The sequence below is a fragment of the Aythya fuligula genome, chromosome 12 (genome assembly GCF_009819795.1).
Source record: "Aythya fuligula isolate bAytFul2 chromosome 12, bAytFul2.pri, whole genome shotgun sequence".
Taxonomy (NCBI): domain Eukaryota; kingdom Metazoa; phylum Chordata; class Aves; order Anseriformes; family Anatidae; genus Aythya; species Aythya fuligula.
The window spans coordinates 2474238-2497092 of record NC_045570.1 but is presented as its reverse complement, the minus strand read 5'-3'; the positions used below and the strand labels follow the sequence as shown (position 1 = coordinate 2497092).

Genomic DNA, 22855 nt, shown 5'->3' with positions numbered 1-22855 from the left:
TGTTGACATTGGGAGTATCTTTTTTAATCAGCAAGTTTCATTGCCATGTCAGGGCTAGACTCCTAAATAGGATGTAGCTGTCTGGGTGTTGCCGTGTTGCATCCATTGCCTGTGAGTTGCAACAGGGTGAACGTGATGTTGAGCAGACCCTGTCATTGCTGTTGTCTTCACAAAATGTCAGTGAATCCTTTAAATAATGGACAATCCCTTTTTTAGCTTCAGCATTTAGGAAGCAACAAAAATAAAGCAGACAACTGATCACAATTTTGAGTCCAAGGCTACACAAGTTTGTGAACTGATCTTGATAGCCAGTGACCTGTGCATGCTGAACCATGAAAGAAGTTACCAGAGAAATTTCCATTATTAATATGCACAATCATTGTCATGGGAAAGCATGGAAGAACCTTCTTTCCCTTTTGTGGAAAAACAGTTAAGATGCTGATTAAGCCATGAGATTTAATAATGGCTGTCTCCAGCATGTTGGTGTAAGTTTTTTTTAAACCTTTCAGTGGATGCATTCTTGCTACTTGTTCAGATGTACCTAGCTCCATAGGTTGTTTTGAATGGTTGGGTTACTTTGCTCCTTTTCTTTTTGCTGTCACTTTTGTCAAGGATAGCTTATTAATGGCATGTTTTTATTCAGAGACTAAAAGTGTGAAAAAGCTAAATCTAAACAAAGAAGCATGTGAGAAGGTGAACGCTTCCAGTGTTGTAGCAAACAAAGCTGACTCGAAACCCCAAGCTAAAGAGAGGACAGCACAGCAGCAAGCAGTAGAAGGTGCTGGCAAGAAACAGAGCTCTAAGAGCTGTCAACAGCAAAAGGACGTTGGTGTCAAAGCCTTGAATCAACACAATGGTCTTCCCTTTGTAAATCAAGATCACGTAGGCAACCAAAATGTTCCTGTTAAAGCACACGATATGGATGGAGCCCCACGCCTAGATGAGTGCTCCAGGCAGCCTGTTCATCAGAAACTTGGAGAGAATGAAAACAAACCTCCATTGCCAAGTGCGGCATCCCGGGAAGCTGTGCCCTCACCATCCCAGGCTATATCTGACACAGGGTGTGAGGTGACACATACCAGGTAATGGCCTTGTTGGTAATTTTCTGTATGATCTGAAACCACTTCACGTGTTAGAAGGAAAAAAAAACAAAATGTTATTAAAGGAGGTAGTTCCTGCTTAGGCATGATTGAGGGGTAAAACAGCCATGCTGAAGAAAGGTGCAGTGAGACCTTACAAATGGTTAAAGCAAAAAAACTCAAAGCACCAAGAGCCCCCTGTAAATTTTCATGAAGCCAAGAAGTCAGAGGGCTAGACCTATAGGAGACCTTTGATATGATAGTGGCTACTGTGTATTAGAGATAGAAACGAGACTGCCTTTCTATAGCTCACATAGATGGACTTTCATAAATCATTCCTTTCAAAATCCTTTTTTTTTTTCTCTAAACATGAGGATGAAAGAAATATAAGATATTTACTTGTATATAACAAAACTGAAGAATTTGTTTCATTTCACATCCTTGGTGTTTTCAAGGATTTTTTTCATGCCTTGATTACTTAAAGGTATGACCAGATTGTTCATTTTTTTTCTTTTATTGCCTAATCTTTTCCTCATATAAGTGCTTTGCAATATGACTTTTATAATCCTTTTCCTTTAAAATTATTTAATCAGGATTTGATTTTAAGTCCATTAAAAACAAACAAAACCCTACCAACCAAACTCCAATAGATGCCAATTCTGTGACAAACTTTACGTGCCATGCCTTCCCTGTTGGGGTTTGCAAATATGTGTATGGATGGATGGTATATACAGTCACACCTAAGTATAAATGTACATTACTGTGTGTGTGCAATTACTCTGATCCTTCTGTATACAAATTGATACCTGAAGCCCAGACAAGAATGCGGTATTAATTTTGTATGTGCATACTTGAATTTGGAAACTTTGAATTTTATCAGTACTTGGAAATATGGGGCAGACGTCTAAATTTCATCTAGATTTTCCTGTGCACTGGGTAGGTGTCTACTGGGCTTACAGGACTCCTTTAAAAAAAAAAAAAAAAAAAAAAAAAGAGAGAGGGAGAGGGAGAGAGAAAAGAAAGAGAGAGTTGTCCTGATCTCAGCACCTAAGGCTTCACAAGAGAAAAGACGTTGCAAAGACTGGCTCATTGGGTTTATTTCTCCTAAGAGGCTAAGTGTAAGGACATGGTAGAAGAAAGCAGTAGAAGCTTTCAGCACCACTGCCTCATGCCAACATTCAGGAGCAAATTTGTGTACAGGTTATAGACACTGTTATCTCCAAATTGGTTGGTGTAATAGCACTATGAATCGAGGGACCTCCCTGTATTTTGCCTGTGGGTTATAGTCTTTGGCTTGTGAGTTGAAAGCACCTTGCTTCTAGCAAGCTGGCGTGGGTCTGTGCTGCCTCAGAGGCTCCCACCTTGAGGTTGGCTCAAGGTGTTTGTGAAGCAGTTGATGAACAGTTGTGCAGCCCCTTAGAAGTTTGGTTTGGGGGGTTTGGAGGCCAACAGTTAACGAGAAGGCAGAACCTAGAGTAAATCCCAGAGGAAGGCAGCCCTCCTGAACAAGGTACCTATTATGCTTGTGAGTTCGGTAAATGAGTCTCTAAAAATGAATGCTACTTTTAATGAAGTCTGTAAGCCCACACAGAAGTGTCAAAAGAACATTGTGTTCTCCTGTTTGGAGAAATGCCCAAGAGTCCTGTCAAGTTCAGGCTTGTCTAGATAGCAGTGGAAGTGTTTGCTCAGAGCAGTGTTCAGCTGCCCCAGTAGCTCACTCCTGGTGCAGTTTAGATCCATAGCACAATGCGCAGGGTGTTAAAGGTGCTAAACATGAGAAACTGCGGCTCTTATTAAGCAAAAGTGGAAACAATTTTATTTTACATATTTTGTGATAAGGTAGCTCCTCGGGAACAGGCAGTAACTTCTGGGAAATGGGATGCATTTTCCCCTAGACTTCAGAATTTTTCTTTCATTTCAGTTATATGAAATCTACTTGAAGACTTCACAGGCTTCAGTTCAGCCTTGCTGAAATCAGACTGTTACTGACAGCTGAACCAAACAGCTGACTCAAATTACAATACAAGTGTATTTGGACTGTAGGTGTATAGAGGTTTGATTTTAAACCATATTCTTTTTAGGCAACAAGAGAGAGGGGGAAAATGTTTAAACTTTTCTTGTAGCTGAAACACTAAAGGAGAATAGCATTAATGGAGTGAGAGTTAGGAAAGTTGTGGTTTTAACACTTGTCTGTGGGAAGAATGCTATCCCATAAGACAAACACACATTTGAGTTTGCAAGTCAGCAAGCTGCAAGACAACTAGCATGGATGTGAACATTCAGATACGTAAAGCTGTATGAACAGTCAGACACTGAAGTACTTGGCCTGTAGTTGGTGAAGACAGTCACTACCACCTTTCTGCCCACGAGCAGTAGTTTATTAGACCAACTGTAATAGCTGCAAAAAGTGGAAGAGCTTTCAAATGGTGGGGCTAATACTTTCCAGTCTGTGCGACATCTTGTGTTCAGAGAAGGCAGACATATACACAGACAAGGATGCAGAAGAAGCATCAGCACAGTTTTTGGTGCTTTCTAGTGTTGTATTTTTTAAGAGGATTGATATGGTTAGGTTTCTTTAATACTGTAGAAATCTGCATTTTAATTTTCTTCCCACACAAATTTACAACAGCAAAGCTAGTCATCTGCATGAAATGTCAACTGTTTGCTCTGCAGGATATCCATCAATGTCCATGTGGCTGAAATGAAAGAAAAGATCGAGACCAAGGAAGAAATCTCAAATGATCACAGACACAGATGTCCCAAAGTAAAATCCCCACCCTCCACAACAGCAGAAGTACATGAACAGCTGCCTGGTAAATTAAAATTTAAACAGAGTCCTAAGAACATCATCACTGAACCAAATCAAGAAGTGAAAGGGGACAGTAAGCAAAATGAACATGCATCAAAAACAGGCAAGCAACAGCTGTTACTGAACAAGCCCAAACCAGGTAAAAACACTGAAGACAAGTCAGAACTAAAATGTAAGCCTAAAGCCTCACAAAATACCTCTGCAACAGAGCCAAAGAAAGATCTGGGGGTAGACGTGAAAATCCATCAAGAAACAATAAAAACAGAAGATTCCTTGACAGTTACTGCCTCTGAGAAGAGAGAATCTGAGTCTGCATCTTCAGGAGGAAGTGAAAATGATGTAGGCCAATGTGCAGGAATGGTACCGCAGAACACTACGTCATTGGAAGCTAGCAAAGAGCCTTCCACACAGGATGAAGTGGTCATTGGTAGGTTGCTTGTACTTACTTTTGGAAACTTTTACACTTTTATACGGTTACTCATATGTATTATAGATAAAATAATAGCTGGAGTGGTACTTGCTCTACCACCTGTGTCTTACAGTTCAAGAGCACTTACCAAAACACTATAGATACCTTTGATGATGAAAAGAAGATCAAATTAATTTTTTTTCAAACTTCCAGATAATTTTGTCAGGTGACATCTTTTGTTAATGCATAAAGTAAAATGTTAATACTCAAAGTGTCCTGTGATTTTACTGTGTTAAAAAAGCAGGGTTGAGAGTCAGGAGGTGGAATCCCATCCTCAGTTACAGGCCTTTATTTCTCATCTGTAAAAGACTATTAGCAGTAAAAGCTCCTTACTTGAAGCAATAGAGAGGTTTTGGATGTTTTCAGTACCTCCCTTGTGGCTCTCTACAAACACAAATGTATGTATTTTTGTAATCCTATTTTATTTACTTTTTTGATAAAAAGCCAAGTACTTGAGTTTGCATACTCAACTGATTCTCATTTAAAATGAAGAAATAATTCCGTTGTTTCTGGATATTTTACTTGCATTCCACTCTAAAAATAGTAAAAGAATGTCATGTTTAATGTTATCCAGAAACTGCAGTGCTTATTCAAATTCCAGCAGAAGAAAAAGTGATGACATGGTAGATGAACAAGAGCAAAGAGAAAAGATGAGATAGGGTAGTCCTGTACTGAAGTGCTTTATACTAAAGTTCTGTTTTGAGCATTTTCATGAGCAGCTTACCAGCAGCAGTCTGTGGTTGGCTTGTCTAGGCCCTTGGTATTTTTCCCTTAGAGCCCTACTGCCACAGAAAAGCTGAGTGCTGCAGCAGGGGAAGAGCTGCATTTGTGTTTTGCATTCCCAGCTCTGCCTCAGCAATTCATCTCTGAGAAACTGGGCTTGCCCCTTCAGGAATAGTGATGCTGAAAGTGAGGGGATGTATGATTTGTGGAGCTGTAGGTACCAGGACCACAAAAGACAATTGAGACTTCTCCTTTTACTGACCAACACAACACGGTGGCATGCGTGTCTTGTGGACTGAAAACACTGGTACAAGGAAGCGGAAGTTGCAGTCCTATGTGGCAAAATGTCTCGATAACCTGGTTTCCTCCTCTTTAGATGACAGCCCTTCTCCCCCAGCTCCTTTTGAACATCGCATAGTGAGTGTCAAGCAAGCAGAAGTGACAACGTGCTACTCAGTGTGTCGTCATGAAGTACTTGGGGGGTAAGTCTCTGTGTCCCTAAAGCTGTACTGCAGGTGGTGGCGAAGTCACAAGGAAACGCAGTTAGATCACGGACTAGAGAGATCATTTGCAGGTGGCTCCAATGTGCAGCAGCATGGGAGTGGCAGATACCATCTCACTTCTTTACTCCGTGGGTTTGAGTTGAGCAAAAGGTGTCTAGCTGTTTTTGGTATGTCTTATGAATACCTTCTCTTCTATTTTGATATAGTCACGGTCTGTAACATTCTCAGTGCCTTAAGCCTTGTAGAAGAAGTTGGTTGGAACTGAAAGTACAGCAAGAAAAGAGTAGATTTTATCTAGGATAGTGAAGCAAAGAAAAAGAATGCAAAGAGGATGTCAGATCTTTCTATGCCTCTGTTCATCCTCATGGCTTTTTTTGGGCTATGATAGTTTCCCTTGTATCAACCTGCCTGTGGGTTGGTATATAATCTAAGGGCACTTCCAAGGTCTTTAGGTTACTGGTTTCTGCCTCAGTTCAATTTTCAGGCTCCTAAGTGTGATCTTGGATGACTGTCTTTTGCATTTGTTGTTATGATCCTGGCCACAGCTGGAGTTGTAAGAAAAACTTGTAATCCTCAGGCAGACAGATGCAAGGCATTTCAAGTCACCAAAGCCCATTAAGTCAGGCAGCTTCTAAAGATTTTTTTTTTTTTTTTTTTTTCCCATGCTGAATATTTTGTGAAAGAAAACAAAGGGGAAAAATTATAATTATGTTGACCTTGCATTTAGTCTTCACTCATGGGAAATCTGCAGCTGTTTCAGCCTTTGTGCGGCTGTATACTTACTTATCTGACAAGAAGCTTTGATTAACAAGCTAATCCAAGTACGAATATGGCTCAAGTATAAGCCTGATGATGCAATAGCAGTGAAGATGATGTTTAGAAATCATCCCAAGGGACATTAATGTATCTGGGTGACACAGGGGAGAATTTACAACATGCAAGAAATGCAGCCTGTGGAGTGGCTACGGTTACGGGTGTTAGTCATTTTAAAAGTTATGAGATCAAGACAGAAATATCCTTGTTAATATACCCACTAACACATCACTGAAGGACAGCAAGTGGGTACAGTTACAGAACCGAAAAAGAATATCATCAGGTCACCATACCGCTATGAAACGTAGTAATACGAAGGGGGCATAATATTTTAATGTAAGCATTGAACAACTGGCTGGAAAGATAAAACTAATCCTTCATAAGCTGAGAGAAAGAGGAGATTCATGCTGCTGGCCACCTGATTCTGTTCACTTTGTACTGTGCTATTTTTAAATCAATGATAAGAATAGTTTTAAAAGTTTTTTTGCAGTGAGCTGTGTTAAACTGTACTCCAACTTTTGTTTGGTATCAACAGGGGGCGTTTTGGGCAAGTCCACAAGTGCACGGAAATAGCAACTGGTCTCAATCTGGCAGCCAAAATCATAAAAGTGAAAGGAGCAAAAGAAAAGGTAACCATGATCCTGTGAACCTAAATGCGCATACTGTTGCTTGTTTTACATGAGCGTATTGCAAACACCTTAGCACTACCTCACTGAATCAGACCACAGAAGTCAACTTCTCATTGCATAGTGTCAAATATTGTAAAATCTGTCTTAGTAAGTAGTAGCTTGGGCTTTGTTTGACTGCTTGTCATCTCCAGTGCTTGTGATTAAGCCATTTGTTCACATGAGGCCTGTGGTATAGCTTCTGTAGGGTTTGAAATAATTGTATTTGAATATATTAGAAATTAAGGAGCATATTTGCTCATTTTTTGTTAATTTGTTCCTTTTTCAGGAGGAAGTGAAAAATGAAATTAACATAATGAACCAATTAAATCATGTGAATCTGATCCAGCTTTATGATGCCTTTGAAGCCAAAAATAATATCACTTTGGTCATGGAATAGTAAGTTTAAATTATCTCTGAAAGTGTCAGTTTTTGGAGTTTGCTTTGGTCACTAAAAGAAACTGAGAACGATAACTCCGAGGTGTAAAAAAGTCTAGAGTAGCTTCACAGCCTGTGAGAGTAGAAAATACTTATTTTCAAGGTAATTTCTTCAGGTAAAAGTATATAAATATATTTGGCAACCTTGTAGTTTAAGCAAGTGCCAAGAAAGGTAGCTATCCAAGTGCACGAAACAAATTACAAGATAGTTAATGAACAGAACTTCACTGTGGTTCGTTTTTCATTTTAGTTTAACTTACAGGCCCCTTAACATTGTACCTAGCTATGAAATTCTAAAGAAGTGTTGAGGGTAAGTAAAACCTCAGAGAAAAAGTAAATGTGAGAGACCCAGACAAGAGGAGAAGTGAAGTGTTTCAAGTAGAAATAGAGTAGACATGGAGAAAGAAAGTAATTCCTTACATTCATGGTCTGCTGCTATTTGAATAATATGAAGCTTAATAAGCATGCCTTCCCATTTGCAGCTTAAAAAAAAATAAATCTAAATCAAATATGGAATTCACAAAAGGGAGGTCTAATGATGTATGCCTCCTGGCTTTTCTGTGTAGTTGCATATTGCTTTTCATTTATAAACAAACTGAATTTCCACTATAGAACTAATTGTTAATGGTGTGAAGGAAAAAAGGAAACAAAATGAAATAGCAAATATAAACATAGTACATTTAAAATGTGTATTTACAATATTTAAAATAGAAAATTAGAATTGTTATGTTGCAGAACCTTGTTGGAGCTATGTTTAAATGTAATGTTCTCTTAATTTTTGTGCAGACTTAATTTCAATTGTCAGCTCCTGTAAAGCAGCTTTCAGTTTTAGAAGTTTCATTCATTACACTGCGTAGGTTGAAGAGTTTCTTTCTCTAGGCTTTCTCCAGTTTCCCATCTGGTCTCCAGGTTGTGTGGTCTTGAGTTTGTTTGATTCTCCCTGCACCCACCAAATATTATTCTAATTTGGAAGGTGCTGTAGATTAATACTTTATCTCACACAGAAAAATAATTTTCCTGAAGTCACTGAGAATACTGATACACTTCTACTGGATGGTAATATTAGGTTCTGTGCTAAACTAGGACTTAAGTTTCCAATTTAGAAATAAGATGAGCTAATGAGAAATTTTAGCTTTTTTAACACTTCTCTATGTCAAAATTTTAGTCTTGATGGTGGTGAATTGTTTGACCGGATTATAGATGAAAACTACCATCTAACAGAGTTGGATGCAATCTTATTTACCAAACAAATCTGTGAAGGAGTCCACTACTTGCACCAGCATTATATTCTCCATTTAGATCTGAAGGTCAGTAGTTCATACTCTTTACTCTTTAGTGTTGCTGAAGTTTGGACCACTACAGTCTCTAATTGCAAGAAGAGAATTATTTAATTGACTTATTTCATTAAAAAAACAAAAACAAACAAACAAAAAAACCCTTCCTTAATTGAGTAGTCACAGTGAATGAAGCTTTAGAGATTAATATTTTTTCAATGTTTATTTGGTAGCTTGCTTTTGAAGGCAAAACTTCTACTCTGTTTTCACAGAGAAACACAAAAGTTCACAGGAACAAAAGCTAAACTTCTTTATAGATCAAAAACCAAACCGTTCGTTAACTCAGTATGCCAGTCAAATCTCTTCTGTAATGGGAATAGAAGGAAAAGAATCATCCTAAAAATTATGACTACTGTCTCTGAGGTTTTTTTTTTTTTTTTTACTCTTTTGCTAGATTTGTATGTCAGACATAAATGTGACTAAAAATACTCTTATCTTTTTGTAGCCTGAAAACATATTATGTGTAAATCGCACAGGAAACCAGATTAAAATTATTGATTTTGGATTAGCAAGGAGGTAAGAGTTAAGTTACGTTTTTTTTTTTTTTTTTTAATAAACATGCTTCTGGTAGTTCTTGTTATATTTTTGTGTTTTGGGGCCCTAAAGTGATTCTGATATGTGTATGTGTTCACTAGTATGCTGCTGCAGTCATGAGTTTTCTGCTGTGTGCATTAATTATCTAATTACATTTTCAAATAATGTTTCTGTTGGATAAACCTATGCTGCTGTTCTAATTATCTCAAAATGATTCCCCATGTAGAGCTTTTACTCTAGGGACATCATGAAGGCGCTAGAGACTTCGTGACTGCTGAGTTTTGTTGTGCAGGTTCTGGTTGTGGAAATTATCTTCTTCAGAGTCCCACCTCAGCAGTTACACTGTGCTCATATCTGTTATATAGACCTTTACCCTGAAGTACAGCTGGGCACATCCCACAAAACTTATGCTCTTCTAACCCATTTCAATGGAAGCTGGTCTATTTGTGTTGTGTTGGACAGTATCTGCTGGAAAGCATCCTGTGGAGCCTGGCAGAGAGTCTTCTATCACTTTCTGGGAGATGCCTCTGCAGGTTTTATTGCCCTTGGTCTTCCTTTTTGTTTTGCTCTGGCAAGGGGATAGCTGATGGTTTATTACACCTGTGGTCACAGCAAATTCACCAATTTATCCTTTTAAGACCTTAATGCTGTCCTAGTTGTCTAGGTGAGTCTGGATGCTCTGTCCTTTTAGGCGTGTCTTGATTTTTACAAATGAGAGGTTTGTTTCCCCAGCCTGCTCTCAGCACTGACGCATATCTCTTTCTGATAAAGGTACAAGCCTCGTGAAAAACTGAAGGTTAATTTTGGAACTCCAGAGTTCTTGGCTCCTGAAGTAGTGAACTATGACTTTGTTTCCTTCCCAACAGACATGTGGAGTGTAGGAGTCATCACATACATGTTGTAAGTAAGCATGTGAGGGATTGTGGCAGTGGCACCAAAGGCTCTGCAAGAACACACCAGTGGAGTGTATCTGCAAAGCAGGAATGCAACAGCCATTGAGTCCATTTGGATGTGACTCCGAATTCATTCTGTTAAAAACAAATAACCCCAAGCCACAGCCTTTTAATATGAAGATATAAGGTGGATACTGAGTCTCTAAACAACAAGTAACCCTTTTGATAAATACATAAATGTATTTACCAACTTATTTAGCAAGTTCAAGTGGGCCAGGTCATGATTACTCAGAGGAGTGGACCAAAGCATGTCTAAATTTCCATTTTGATTGCATTCTTGAGGATATAGATTAATTTTCACATTTGCAGTCTGATTATTTTATTAGCTGGGATTTGGTGTGCATCTGCACAGAGGGGTTAATATCAGATGTTAGGCCACAGGTTGTGTCACAAATGAGGGTAAGACATCTCTGATATCTGCATGGTGGCTGCAGAGGGTTTGTCTGTCCAAAATCTGTGGCTTCTGACAAGCCGATTCTGCCTGAAAATTTCTCAGAATTTTGCACAGATGCTTTCTGTGAATGAGATAAATTTCTGGTTTAATTTGTTAGCCAAAAAGCAGCTGAATGAAGGAATAAATTATTGAAACAATAAATCAGGGCTTAGAAACTAATTGAAAACAGGATGCTATTGTTCAGAATTCAGTTTAATTCAGGCCAAACTGGGATATGCACCTTGGTTTAGGAAAGCTCTTGAGCCCTCCTAGCTTTCCTAGCTGAGAATGCACTGAAGTATGTACTTGAATCCCTGCTGAATTATTTTTCTAGGGGGATCCGTTAACAGTGCTCCCTGACTTAGCCGCTAGACAGTAACACTAATGATATGATGATGCTTTATTGCTCCGAACTATTGGCTCATCTTTAATAGGGACTGAGAACTTGAACACCCCCCTCTCCCCATAACTGAGAGCCCTTCCTCTTGATAAGCTAGCTACAATTATAAAGCAGAGGATTCAGGAGAGGAGAAACTCATCTTGCATATAGATACTTACCTCCTATTCCACTTTTTTCTTTTCCTTTTTTTTAAGGCTTAGTGGCCTATCCCCATTCCTGGGAGAAACTGATGCAGAGACGATGAATTATGTAGTCAATTGCAGCTGGGACTTCGATGCAGAAGCATTTGAACAGCTATCAGAGGAAGCAAAAGACTTTATTTCCAGACTACTTGTGAAAGAGAAAAGGTACTTTCCTTCTCTGATCGCCTAGTAACATGAAGTTCTTCCTAGCTGACTGTTTGAGTTAGTCAACAATGAGAACTTATTATGTGATGTTTTTGTTTGCTCTACCTGTGCTTACTGGGCAGTTTCTCAGTGATTCAGAAGCCCCTGTTTAAAAGGAAGATGTCTATGTACCATAGCTGAGGAATGTTGCCTTTCACAGCAGCATCAATACAGGCAGAACAAAGGAAATCTGGAAGGATTTGCTCTGTAGGAATCTGTCTTTAATATTCCTTCTCTGAGGAAAAGCTATTTCTTCTTTTTTTTTTTAAAAAAAAAAAAAAAAAAGAAAAAAAAAGTTTTTTGAATGCCACAGAGGATAAATGGAAGCTGCAGCTGTGAAAATGTGCATAGTTCTCTTCAGAAGTGGTCTAAATGCATTTGGTAGATATTAGGGAGCATTTGGGACTTAACTCTGCATGTGGCTTCTTATTCTGGGCTCCAGTGAAATAAAAAACAATTGTATGTATGAAATGCCAAGAGAGTGAGGGTGATGTTGATGTCAGACTATGAGTACGGAGATGGATGGGGTTAGTGGGTAGCAAGTTTTTTTCTCTTGCTGAGTAGCGATACAAAACTAATCAAAACAGGAAACGATGCACACAATAAAGTAGATTGTGTGTATGAGGGGAATTCAAAGAAGTGCTTAGAATATTAGTACCTTCGAGGTCATTACCTAAATCAGACAAATCCATTAGATTACTAATTACATTCTGAACAATTTTTTTCTCAACCTTTTCTGTCTCTCTTCTCCCTGCTGCTTTCCCTCCCCAAACCTTCCCAAATAACACACGTTTCTCTATGACTGTATTTCTCAAAGCTTTTGTAGAGGTTTTCATGCTTGGGCCTGCTGATGAATGTCAGGGTATAATCTGTGCTTAGCTTGATCCTAGTTTAGGGTGAATAGACATTTGTGCTTTTTAAATATGAGGCACAGAATAAGCCTGCATTATAGGGGTAGACAGGTAACAGTAAAAATATTTTTTTTTGTATGAAGTGATTCTTTCAGCGGTTCTTGATTCGTATAACAAAATGGTACATAAACTGATGAACCCGGACAGCTGCTGCTTCAAAACATGTACCTCGCCCCAACCCCACCCCAAAAAAAAAAAGGAAAGAAAAAAAAAAAAAAAGAAAAGCACAGCTGAATATTTAAGGACAGGACAATCAACCCACTGCAGACCCCCCTAGCAGCTTTTCACACCACTCACTCCTTATGTTGGAGTGCAGGATGTCGTTAAGACCCTATGATCTGGGTTGAACAGCATTTCAAGAACATGCATTGGTTTATTTAAGGCAAAATTCATTGATCAGTAATATTGAGGAGCACAGGGCTCTGAGAATGGCAAGAGGGTGGCTATGTTTACATGTTAGATTTCCTTTCCTGAAGCTGCCGGATGAGTGCAACGCAGTGTTTGAAACACGAGTGGTTAAACAATCTGCCTGCCAAAGCCAAGAAGTCCAAGCTTCGCCTGAAGTCCCAGTTGTTGCTGCAGAGTTACATGGCTCAGAGAAACTGGAAGGTAACTAGATTAGCCTGGAAAATTTACGTCCAGAGGAAAAACAGCTCAACACAGGCAGGGACATTATCTGCTTCTTTGGACCATGGCTTACTTTTACTTGTAGGGTTTTTTCTTGTTAACATGAGTTTGGGAAGTCTCCTTCTAATTAGTATTTAAAGTTTTACATCTTATTTCTTTAAAAGTGCAGAGGCTTCAAATGCTGTTTAGCTTACTCTGATTTTTTTTTTCTCATAATGGAGATATTTGTGCATTGACAATAGCTGCTTTGTTGTGTTGTCACTATAGGGTAGGGGTACAACATAAGGCAGTTTTGTGCCTCGCACTGCAGAGAGTGGAAGAGAAAAAAGAGAGAAAAAATTAGGTTTAAACACATCCAGAGAACTTGTCAGGACCTTTCTGATAAGCCCATACTCTTTCAGAAGTAAATTTTGGTTAAAGAAATGATAGATGAGAATTTCTACTGGAATCTTTATCGGATAGTAATAATTGCTCCTGAAAATTGAATGTTGTAATCTTTTAAGAATAAGGAATGGAGGAAATGTGAGGACAACTCAGGTCCATTTCCTTCTCTCCTGTCACTGGAGAGCTGTAATTTCTTGTCAAGGAGTTAAACTTGAGCCTTCTGCTTTCTCCATTCTTGCACTCCAGCTGTTTTATCTCACACTTTTGCATTTGTGTTTTAAAAAGTACATCATCTAAAGACACGAGGACCCTCAGGTCCTTTTCTGCAAAGTGCTTTTCAGCCAGTCAGCCGTTAGCATTTACTGGGCATGGGGTTGTTCCTGTCCAGGTGCAGGACTCCACATTTCCCCTCACTGAACTCAATGTGGTTCCTGTCAGCCCATTCCTCCAGCCTGCTGAGGTCCTTCTGGGTGGCAGAATGACCCCCTGCTGAATCAGCCACTCCTCCCAGGTTTCTGTCACCTGCAAGGTTGCTGCGGGAATGCTCTGCCCCATCATCCAGATCATTAATGAAGATGTTAAGCAGGACTGGACCCAGTATTGACCACTAGTAACGGGCCTCCAACTAACTTTGTTCCAGTGATGAGAACATTTGGCCTGCCTATTTGGCCAGTTTTTTATCCACCTCAGATTTTCACCAAGAGTAGCATGTTTCAGTACTTTCATAAAAGTAGGACTTTTATACAGTGAGCAGCTTCAGCTGGTCACTGTATAACCAGTCCTTAAAATACTCAGCTGTAATGCACAGCGATGCACACAAGGTGTGGGTGGCTAGAGGTAAATGGATTTTTCTTCTGCGCTGAAAGAAACTCCATGTCGGCCACAGCAAGTCCTTTGCTTCAGTTACACTCACGCTTGGACTATTCTGTTTTGTTCACAGAAACATTTTTATGTGGTGGCTGCTGCTAACAGACTGAAGAGGTTTCAGAGTATGGCTGTCAAGCTTCCATAAGCTTGTAAGAAGCATCTAGCACTCATGAAGACGGACATGAAGCCATGGGAGAAGGACTCCGTATCTTCAATAGTTTCTACCCTTTTCTTTTATAACGTGAAGTTTTGCATCGGTCTTTCTCGAATATTGTGTGTTAGTGCTTAGGTTCCTGAAGTGCCTTGAGGCAGAGGCACTGAAATGACTTCTGAAACTAGAAAATGCCTTGGTTTGTTTTTACAAGTTTTTAGTTGTACATAGTGATGGAAGAATATGGCAGTTAGTAGGGCTGACTTCTTGCTGAAGGCTTTGATTCTGCAGAATATTGTTGGTCCAGAAAACACTTGAGCAGTTTTTTGGTTTCTCACACTAAGCATGGGGTCTCTAAAGGCTTTCTTCACAACTGCTGTACATCATCAATTTCAGAGCACTGCCAGACACTTTTTTTTTTTTTTTTTTTTTTTGCTCAGGTGTCTATTACTTATGGGAAAAAAAAAAAAAAAGATATTGGACACCCTTTTCTTCTATAAGTTTTCCAAAAAGATTATTTTTTTCTAAAACATAAGGGTGATGATTCAGTACAACTACTCGAGAGTTTTTTTGATTCTTTTTGTTTCCTATTTTCCTTTAAAAAGAAGGTACTACCTGGTTAGCAAAGAAGACAAATCTGGTTTGAAGCAATTTAAGTCAATTTGTCCCTTACTGTTTTTTCTTATAGTCAATTGAGTTGAGGTCAATTGATTGAACTTTTACTTTGGGGGGGAGATAAGGGAAACTGCCACGAATAAAAGTTACCTAATGACTGTTGGTTCTGTGCAAAAAGACCTCATGTTGTCCAGAGAAGATTTCCAGACCCTTGATTACACATTTAAAATTTGTGAGTGCTTTTTATTGGCTGTGACTTAAGTTTTAGTTTGACGATTTTTTCTCCTTTGTGACAATTCTAATCAAGTTTATATGGAAAATTGATATGCTGTGATATGCAAAACACATCTTAATGCTGTTCAGTGGCAGAGAAATAGCATATTGCCTGACTTTGCCTTTGGCCCAGCTGGGAGGTTGAAGCCCTTTTTCTCCACTCTGCTCTCAAACATTAAACTTTCTTCACTGTACTTATTTGCAATGTTAAAACTTCCTGACGTATAAAGAGCTGGAGCCACTTAGGTCTTGCAGCTAGAAGTATAACTTTTTTTTAATTAGACCGGTCTTGCAGCTAGAAGTGTAACTTTTTTTTTAATTAGACCTATGGTTTCCTTTATTACTATCCTGGTTTCTGCCAAACTCAGTGTGAGCTGGACGAGCTCTTACTACTATTAGCTTCTGGTTTTTCTTAAAATTAACTTTCCAGCAAAGGCGTCAAGCTTCCATTAACTTTATGGACTTTTATATCTCTTGAATTAGCAACAGGGTTGGTTGCTAAGAAAAAAAGAGGATTTCAAGAATGGCTTACCCTTGTCATCTTTTCCACTCTAGTGCTTCTCACTTTTTACTCCTGTATTCTGGGCCTCTGCAGCACTTCCAGAATCAACACAGGGAAAAATGATTAAAATCAAATGAGGCAATCTTGACAATGTATCACCTTCTGTGAAGGCCCACTTTTGTTTATGTTTTTCTTCCACAGTGGTTCTGCATGCTAGATGTGATTATATTAATTGGTCTGTATATTTCTGAACTAATACTAATAAATTACATTATAATGGAACAGGCCTAATCCTCTTCTTTGTTTTGAAAAATAAAAAGTCAGACCTGATAGCATCTTTGAATAGGTCTTAACTACAGAATGCTCATCCACTAGCTTGGGTTCTCTCCCATCCTGAAGACCCTCTGCCACATATTAGATGAGACTTAATAGATGTTTTGTTACAGCTCCTACTCAGGGGGGTTGAATAACTTAAGATTTTTCTCTGCCCATCAGGCATTTGTTTGGAGTCTGTTCCCTGAAAAAGTTACTGGTTCACTTTGGGACTCTCGTCAGGAATGAATTTGTCTCTTGCTAATTACAGTTGACCAGAAATTATTTCCTTTCTTTAATGCTTCAGTTGCATTGGGAGGCAAAGAAATTAAAGGTAAATGTTTAGTAAGTTTTGATTTTCTACTTAGTGTGCTTCTTCTTCTATTTTTGTAAGAGGGTGATAAATATAGTTGATCTCTGCTGTCTTCTATTTCCTCTCCATTTTTTACAAAGAGAGGCTGCATCTGGCCTGTAGAACTGCTACTGAGTTCTTAACAGAAAGAAATCCCTTTTGTACTGCAGAATGACGTGGTTGCAGAGTCTAGGAAGACCATCTCTGCAGCCTTATGGGATGTTTCACAATGTGAAATTGTGCATTTTGCTTTGGGGTTTACAAAAAGCTAAAAGGACACATGGTCTATAGGACACTGGAACAGTAATTACAAAAAAAACAAAGTCTCAATAAACTGAAAGCTAAAGCAGGAATTAACTATCTGTAAACCCTGCTGCCAACATTGTCACCCAGGTAAGCAGGGAACATGCACTGTGGTGAGGTTTTGGCAAGCCATTAAAATACTGTTGAGAAGTTCATGTGAGGACAGTGTTTCAAATCTTTATGTTCAGACAAGTTACTTTCCTATGGGTTTTGAAATGAGGGTTTATGGAAGTTGATGTCTGTATGCACAACTCACATAGAAAACACAAGGGAGGGGCAGCAGGCTTGGTTTGACTTTAATTAAAGTTATACTAGCCCTGCACTGCTAGAAGTTGTGATTTTCCTTCACTGTAGTATAATAGGTGGGATAAAAGTGTAGGACTGCAGAAGTTGTCTCCAAGAACTATTGGGCAGAGCCCTCTCCTCTTCAGTTGAAGCTCATGGCCCTGAGATGCAAGTTACCCACTGCCCTGGCTTTGAAATCCTTGTTCCCCAGATATCTTCCACAGCACTGTCCTCTGTCTTTTATTTTGCCCACCCTCTAAGGGTTTTACATGTGAAAAGCAATTGCCAAAAACCTGACAATATAGTAAAAAGCTTTTCTCTCTGGTATCTTTATTGTTTCTTGGAACAGCTGGTCACCCCCTTACATGCACAAGAGACTTTAGTCCCACACAGGTCATAAAAACTAAGTTCAATTCAGTGATAAAAATATTTATTTGGCAGTGAAAACAATTTATCAGACTTTGACTGTTTAACAAGGCACCATTAGTCCCCTCCCTCTCTTTTCACTGACTACTTGCATCCTGAGGCACAAGGTCATGTAACTTACAATTTATTCACATTTAATATGGGATTGAAATGTTACCTGCTTCTTGCAGCAAGGAAAACAAAGCTATCTTACTACCTAATGTCACAACTGCTTAAATGCCAGCCTGGCAAGTCATCAAACATGCTTTTTACAAAAATCATCTGAATACCAACATCATTTAATAAAATAAATCCTAAATATTTAAAAAGTAGCTCATAAATAATATTAGCTGACTACCAGCCAGCTGTCACTCATATGCTACTGGAATACTTGTTAGAACAGAGGGGGAATTAAAACTATGAGCAAGCAGCAGTGATATTACAAGGTGGCACAGAATCAGTACCCCTATTGGCCTGTTGTGCCTTAGCAGCATTTTCCAGAATTCTCTTTTTCCATTCTTCATAGTCTTGCTTTGTTTCAGTCTTTGGCTGTTTACATTGCACCTCATCATCATCATCATCTTCAGATCCTATGATAAAAAGAGCAAGTCCATGATGGGCCATCGGGGCAATATGGTGCTGGGAATAACCAGCAAGCATACAGAGATAAACCTATTGATGTACAAGGACTATCACTGCATTATCATCCTGGGGTTTGCTCCTCTGCCCGCCTCCCACAACAGTCACTACTTCTGTGGCTGAATGTAAGAGTTGTACTTAACTCCACAGTATAAATGCCATCATCCTGCTGTGTTCACTTAGTTCATTTGTTAGGCACTGGCTTGCAGAACTGTATAAGCTGCTGTCAACTGATTCTTATAGGATATTATAACTCAAGTATCAGTATGCAGTAACAAAGCCCAGAACTGCTCTGGTTTTAGTTCACAGCTAAACGCGACTTACCGTCTTCCTTCTCGCAGTGTTCTGGGTCAGTCTGCAGGCTTTCGGATGTCTCTGCAGCCAGGGGGACATCATCTTCTAAAAAAATAGAAAAAAATAGCGTCATTACCTCTGCTTTGTATTACAGATGCCCACAACGTGCTGGAGACTGTATACAGATGCACATTCTTCCGTAATCTGGTACAGAAACTACCAGCTGCCCTTACTTAGCTGCTTGTCTGGGGGAGGGGGATAACTTCACCATGGGCAGCTCCATGCCTAGGTAGAGAGTAGTAGCTTTTGGCCTGGGTTCAGGCAATTACACTCCAGAAAACATCATGTATGAAATATGAAGACAAGTGAAGTAGGGGTACTGGCAGTAGTAGTGTGGGGATGAAAGTCTGGGAAAGGAAAAAAGGAGATAAGTAGGAAGGAGCAGAAATACAAGGATGGGAAGTCACGTATCGTGTTTCAATCTTCCTCCACAAAAAGGAGGGAAGAGAGCTTCAACAACAGGTAAGAAAGACTCTCCTCATGTCTGCCTGCGGCATGTGGAGGCCTGGTGTCAGGTAATGGCTGAATTACCACCAGAAGATCAAGGCTTAGATGTGTGTTAACACTGCAGTGGAAGAAGGGAAAACACAGAAGTGTCAGTCAAAGCAACAGAGGTAGCAAAATGTTTATGGTAATTTCCATGTTTTGTTGCTATGTTAACAAGATGCAGAAAGCAGGCAAGGAGAATCCAAGATACGGGAGAAGCAGGGAGTAAATTACTGCAGCACAGACTTTACAGAGCAGCAAGCATTTGAGTAGAGAGGAAAACAGGTATTTTTGGCCTTGCCACGTTGTAAGCTGTTGTGACTTCCCCAGAAGCAAGTCAGTCCCAGACTGTGACTGGGAACTGGACTGCAGGCAACATACTGGAACAGTGGGCAGGTTTTACTAGAAGGGAACAGCTGAAAGTGATCAGAATGAAATAACCAGTGGAAAAGGAGAGAGGCATTGTGAGGCCAGGTGATGGGTATGCTGTATTACAACAGTAAGGCCAAAAACTTACTGCTGAGCTGCTGGCTTATCTTCTCCATTTGATTGCACAGCCGATCAAATATTGCTTTTTTCACCCCAGATGTAGCCAAGATTTTAGTTTTGTCCACTTTTAGCTTTAAGCACCTACAACAGAAAGTTGATTTAACCTTGTAGGAAACAACACTTCAGCAACTATCACTCAGGTGAGGTGACGTTTACTGTACCAACACTGTGAGAATGAAGAAAAGTATGCCAGAGGTTTTGGTCCTTTCTAACCCTTTCCTCACTTAGAAAAAAAATAGCTTAAAAAATAAAAAGGAAAAAAAAAAAGACCCCTACACTACCTGATCAAGACAAGTCAGGAAGTGAAGCCCATGGTTAGTTCAAATTACAAGGGGAAACTACTAGAATAAGATACTATGCAGGTTTTAAGGGAACCAGGGCAAAATCCTATTACTGTCAAGAGCTGAATGGGACCACTCAGAGAACACTTGTCAAGAGCTGTAAAACTATGTGGCACCTGAACTGCTTCCAAAAATTGTTAAAAAGGGAAGATATGTGTGCAAGCAAATTCTTACAAAGCATTGTCTGAGTCAAACTCTCCTGATACCCATCTTCCAAGCTGATACTGGCCTACAGCTAAGACAGATCCATCTCCTAGAGCCACGGGATGCGGTGGTGTAGGGCTCAGAGCTTCTCATTCTTCTGAATAGCTGCTTCTTGGTGCTCAAATGTAAGCTAGTAAGCCATTCTTGCAACTCTAAGCAGTCTTCCACCAAAAGCCACGTACAACTTTTTGCTTTATGCCTAGCTCAAATCTAGTCTGACAAAGGAAAAAAGTTCTCGTTAAATCTAAAAATGTGACTATTGTTACACAGCTTATGCTGAAAAGAAGGAGGGCAAAGTGCAAAAAGGCAAAGTGCAAAACACTAACAGGAGTTCTTCAACTACTGCTATGGATAATATGTCCTAATGGAATTATCCACAGCATCCACCAGACACCAGGGAAAACATATTTCATTTGTTCTAGGACAAAAATCTCAAGATTCTTTTCTGTGTATTTGATACAAATACTTCTGCTTCCTCCTGAAGGCAAATGCAGTGTAGCCTTGTTTGCTAGGCCTGTCTCCAGTTCCAGGAGTAAAGAAAGTAGGGCGTGCTAGAAAGGAGCCTTCCGACTGTTCAGGCATGTAAAAAAAAAAAAAATCAACTGCTTACACTGTAGGCATTATCTCTGTTAATGTCTCCCTAGGTATTTAAGCCCATAGAAGTTCCCTCAAGCTGTACTTACTTGCATGCAGTGAATAACGCAGCCGTTGTAAACAGTGGTTTTGAGAAATCAAGGTCCATTTGCTGTGCTTCGGGAAGGCTGGATTCGTACCTAAAAAGCAACAATAATTGTATAATGCATTCTCCACAAATGAAGCTCTTGAGACTAATTTGTCACATGGCACTCAGCAGTTGAACAGGTCTCACATTGGATCACTTGGTCCTTTGTAACTTAGTCAAGCACAAACAGCTGTTACTGGCTGAGCAGAGCAAAACAGGGAAAAGAAGGGAGTGGGGATCACCTCCTCTATTTGAATTGAAGGTATTTTGAATTAGGGGTCTGAATCAAGGCATGACAGTGAAATCTGGTGTTCCCCACCGACACCTGCTTTTCTCTCTACATTACATGTAAAAATTGCATTAAGATACTTTACATAAATCCATTCTATTATATGGGGTAGAATTATAGTTTGATTCCTATAATACATATTTAAGGCTTCATCTGGCAGATGACTTCTAGCTGTTCAGCACTGTGAAGAATTTAATTTTTTACTATCCACCTGTCCCCAGGCTATTTGTTTTAGTTTGTAGTTAGCACCCAGAAGCATACACAGGTCTTTGTTCCCTGTCCTGCAACTCAGAATACTTTGAATCCCTGGCAGTTTTTAAACATGCTAGCAGGGTAACAGCACTCCAGAGCTCTTCAGTGATTGCTCTTGTTAAAGTAGATGCTACACGGAGCAAAGCTTTAGTTAAATCTGTTGAATCACTGTTGAAGTGTTCTACCTGATGTTTTTACATGTAGAGTAATGTGCGTTTTTAGAGATTTGCTTCTCCAGAAAGGAGGATTTGTTTCTACTGAGCATTATGTCTGAACTCTGACATGATCATGTGGAAGCGTGATTCTGTGGATAATTACAATGACTAAATGTCTTATCTTTTTTATATTACTCTGAGTTATAGGACTGGGACTCAGACAATGGCTTACTAAGATTCACAATCTAACACGTTTTTAAAAGTGGCTTAGATAAGTGGCTGGATTGTCAGTGCTAAGAACTTACCTCACTGGAGTCCAGTCGGTGGGAGATACCTGACCCTTGCAAACAACAAGCTCTCTACACATTTAACAAACAAAGACTCTTACTAGCGATTACTGGTGCGATCTTGAGAGCTTCCTCACCTCTGCAGTATTTTTGAAGCGGTATTTACTGCCTCCGTACAGCAGAACTGCACCGCCAGGTCTCGTATTCCCAGTCTCGGGTTCACCTCTAGCAAACACTCCAAAGACTTGATGGAGTTCTGGTAGGTCGTCTTGTTCAAGCCGGAGAGTTTAATAAAGTAGCTCTTTCAGAGATAAAGACAAGCCCCGAGGATTAGTGGAAGACTGGCATCTCCCCCAGACAACTGCCAGAGGTTAGTAACTGCGCGCTGCCCCAAGGTGAGGTTCAATCGCTGTATTAAACAGCTCCATGCAACGCGTGCTGTAGGCGTTCACTGCACAGAGGCAGGCTAACCGCCGAGAACGCCACATCCCTTAAGGCCGTGTTGTTTTCAGACTTTTACACCCGGAGTTTGCCTTTTTTTTTATGTAAGAGGACACGGCCCTTCTTTCACACACACAACCCCAGGCTAAGCCAAAGGCCGCAGGGCTCAGGGCGGCGCGGAGCGGTGCCCGGTGCCCCCCCCCCTCCCCCCGTACCTTGTCCAGCGGCCTCCCGGCGGCGCGGGCCGCCAGCTCCAGGCACATCACGGCGCTGCCCGTGGCCGTCGTCTGCGCCAGCAGCCCCGGGCACCTCACCTGGGCCAGCCGCAGGAACTCCTCGGCCTTCCTGCAACATATGGGGAGCGCTCCGCAACGGAACGGAACGGAACGGAACGGGCCCGGCCCTGCCCTGCCGCAGCCCCCGCCCGTGCCCGTTCCCGGCCCCTCACCTGACGACGCGGGGCTCCCCCAGGCCCGCCCTGGCCGCCAGCCGCCTCACGGCCCCGCGCTCCATGCCCCGGTCTCCCCGCGCCGCAGCCGCAGCCGCGCCTGATTGGCCGCTCCCCACGCCAATCACCTCCCCTCGAGCCAATGGGCTTGGAGCGGAGCGCT

The 22855-nt window shown here is 40.4% G+C and overlaps 2 protein-coding genes across 2 annotated transcripts in view; one reads left to right on the top strand and one right to left on the bottom strand.

Annotated features, from left to right (window-relative positions):
• The window catches only part of MYLK3 (myosin light chain kinase 3), a 34439-nt gene extending 19557 nt beyond the window's left edge, over positions 1-14882 (top strand). Inside the window, exons 4-14 of the mRNA XM_032195347.1 lie at positions 644-1082; positions 3753-4315; positions 5457-5562; positions 6932-7025; positions 7351-7460; positions 8665-8806; positions 9279-9349; positions 10139-10267; positions 11348-11500; positions 12927-13059; positions 14402-14882. Coding sequence (XP_032051238.1) covers positions 644-1082; positions 3753-4315; positions 5457-5562; positions 6932-7025; positions 7351-7460; positions 8665-8806; positions 9279-9349; positions 10139-10267; positions 11348-11500; positions 12927-13059; positions 14402-14473 — 2012 coding nt within the window. The 3' untranslated portion in view covers positions 14474-14882. The remainder of the gene's footprint in view (positions 1-643; positions 1083-3752; positions 4316-5456; positions 5563-6931; positions 7026-7350; positions 7461-8664; positions 8807-9278; positions 9350-10138; positions 10268-11347; positions 11501-12926; positions 13060-14401) is intronic.
• Positions 14883-17534: 2652 nt separating this feature from the next.
• On the bottom strand, positions 17535-22757 carry ORC6 (origin recognition complex subunit 6). Its single transcript, XM_032195555.1, has 7 exons — positions 22693-22757; positions 22460-22589; positions 21941-22104; positions 20783-20872; positions 19523-19635; positions 18490-18564; positions 17535-18116 (listed from the first exon to the last, which is right to left on the bottom strand). The coding sequence occupies exons 1-7, from the start codon at positions 22755-22757 to the stop codon at positions 17944-17946; spliced, it is 810 nt and encodes a 269-aa protein (XP_032051446.1). The 3' UTR covers positions 17535-17943.
• Between the last annotated feature and the right edge of the window lie 98 nt (positions 22758-22855).

Bases quoted from the DNA above. Each gene is read 5' to 3' on its own strand.
- ORC6 (XM_032195555.1), bottom strand. From the start codon at position 22,757: ATGGAGCGCGGGGCCGTGAGGCGGCTGGCGGCCAGGGCGGGCCTGGGG. The intron at 20,873-21,940 runs GTGAGGAAGCTC...GTTGCTTTTTAG, and splicing joins GCTTCAAAAATACTGCAGAG to GTACGAATCCAGCCTTCCCG. The intron at 18,565-19,522 runs GTAAGTTTTTGG...CTATTTTTTTAG, and splicing joins GATAAGCCAGCAGCTCAGCA to AAGATGATGTCCCCCTGGCT.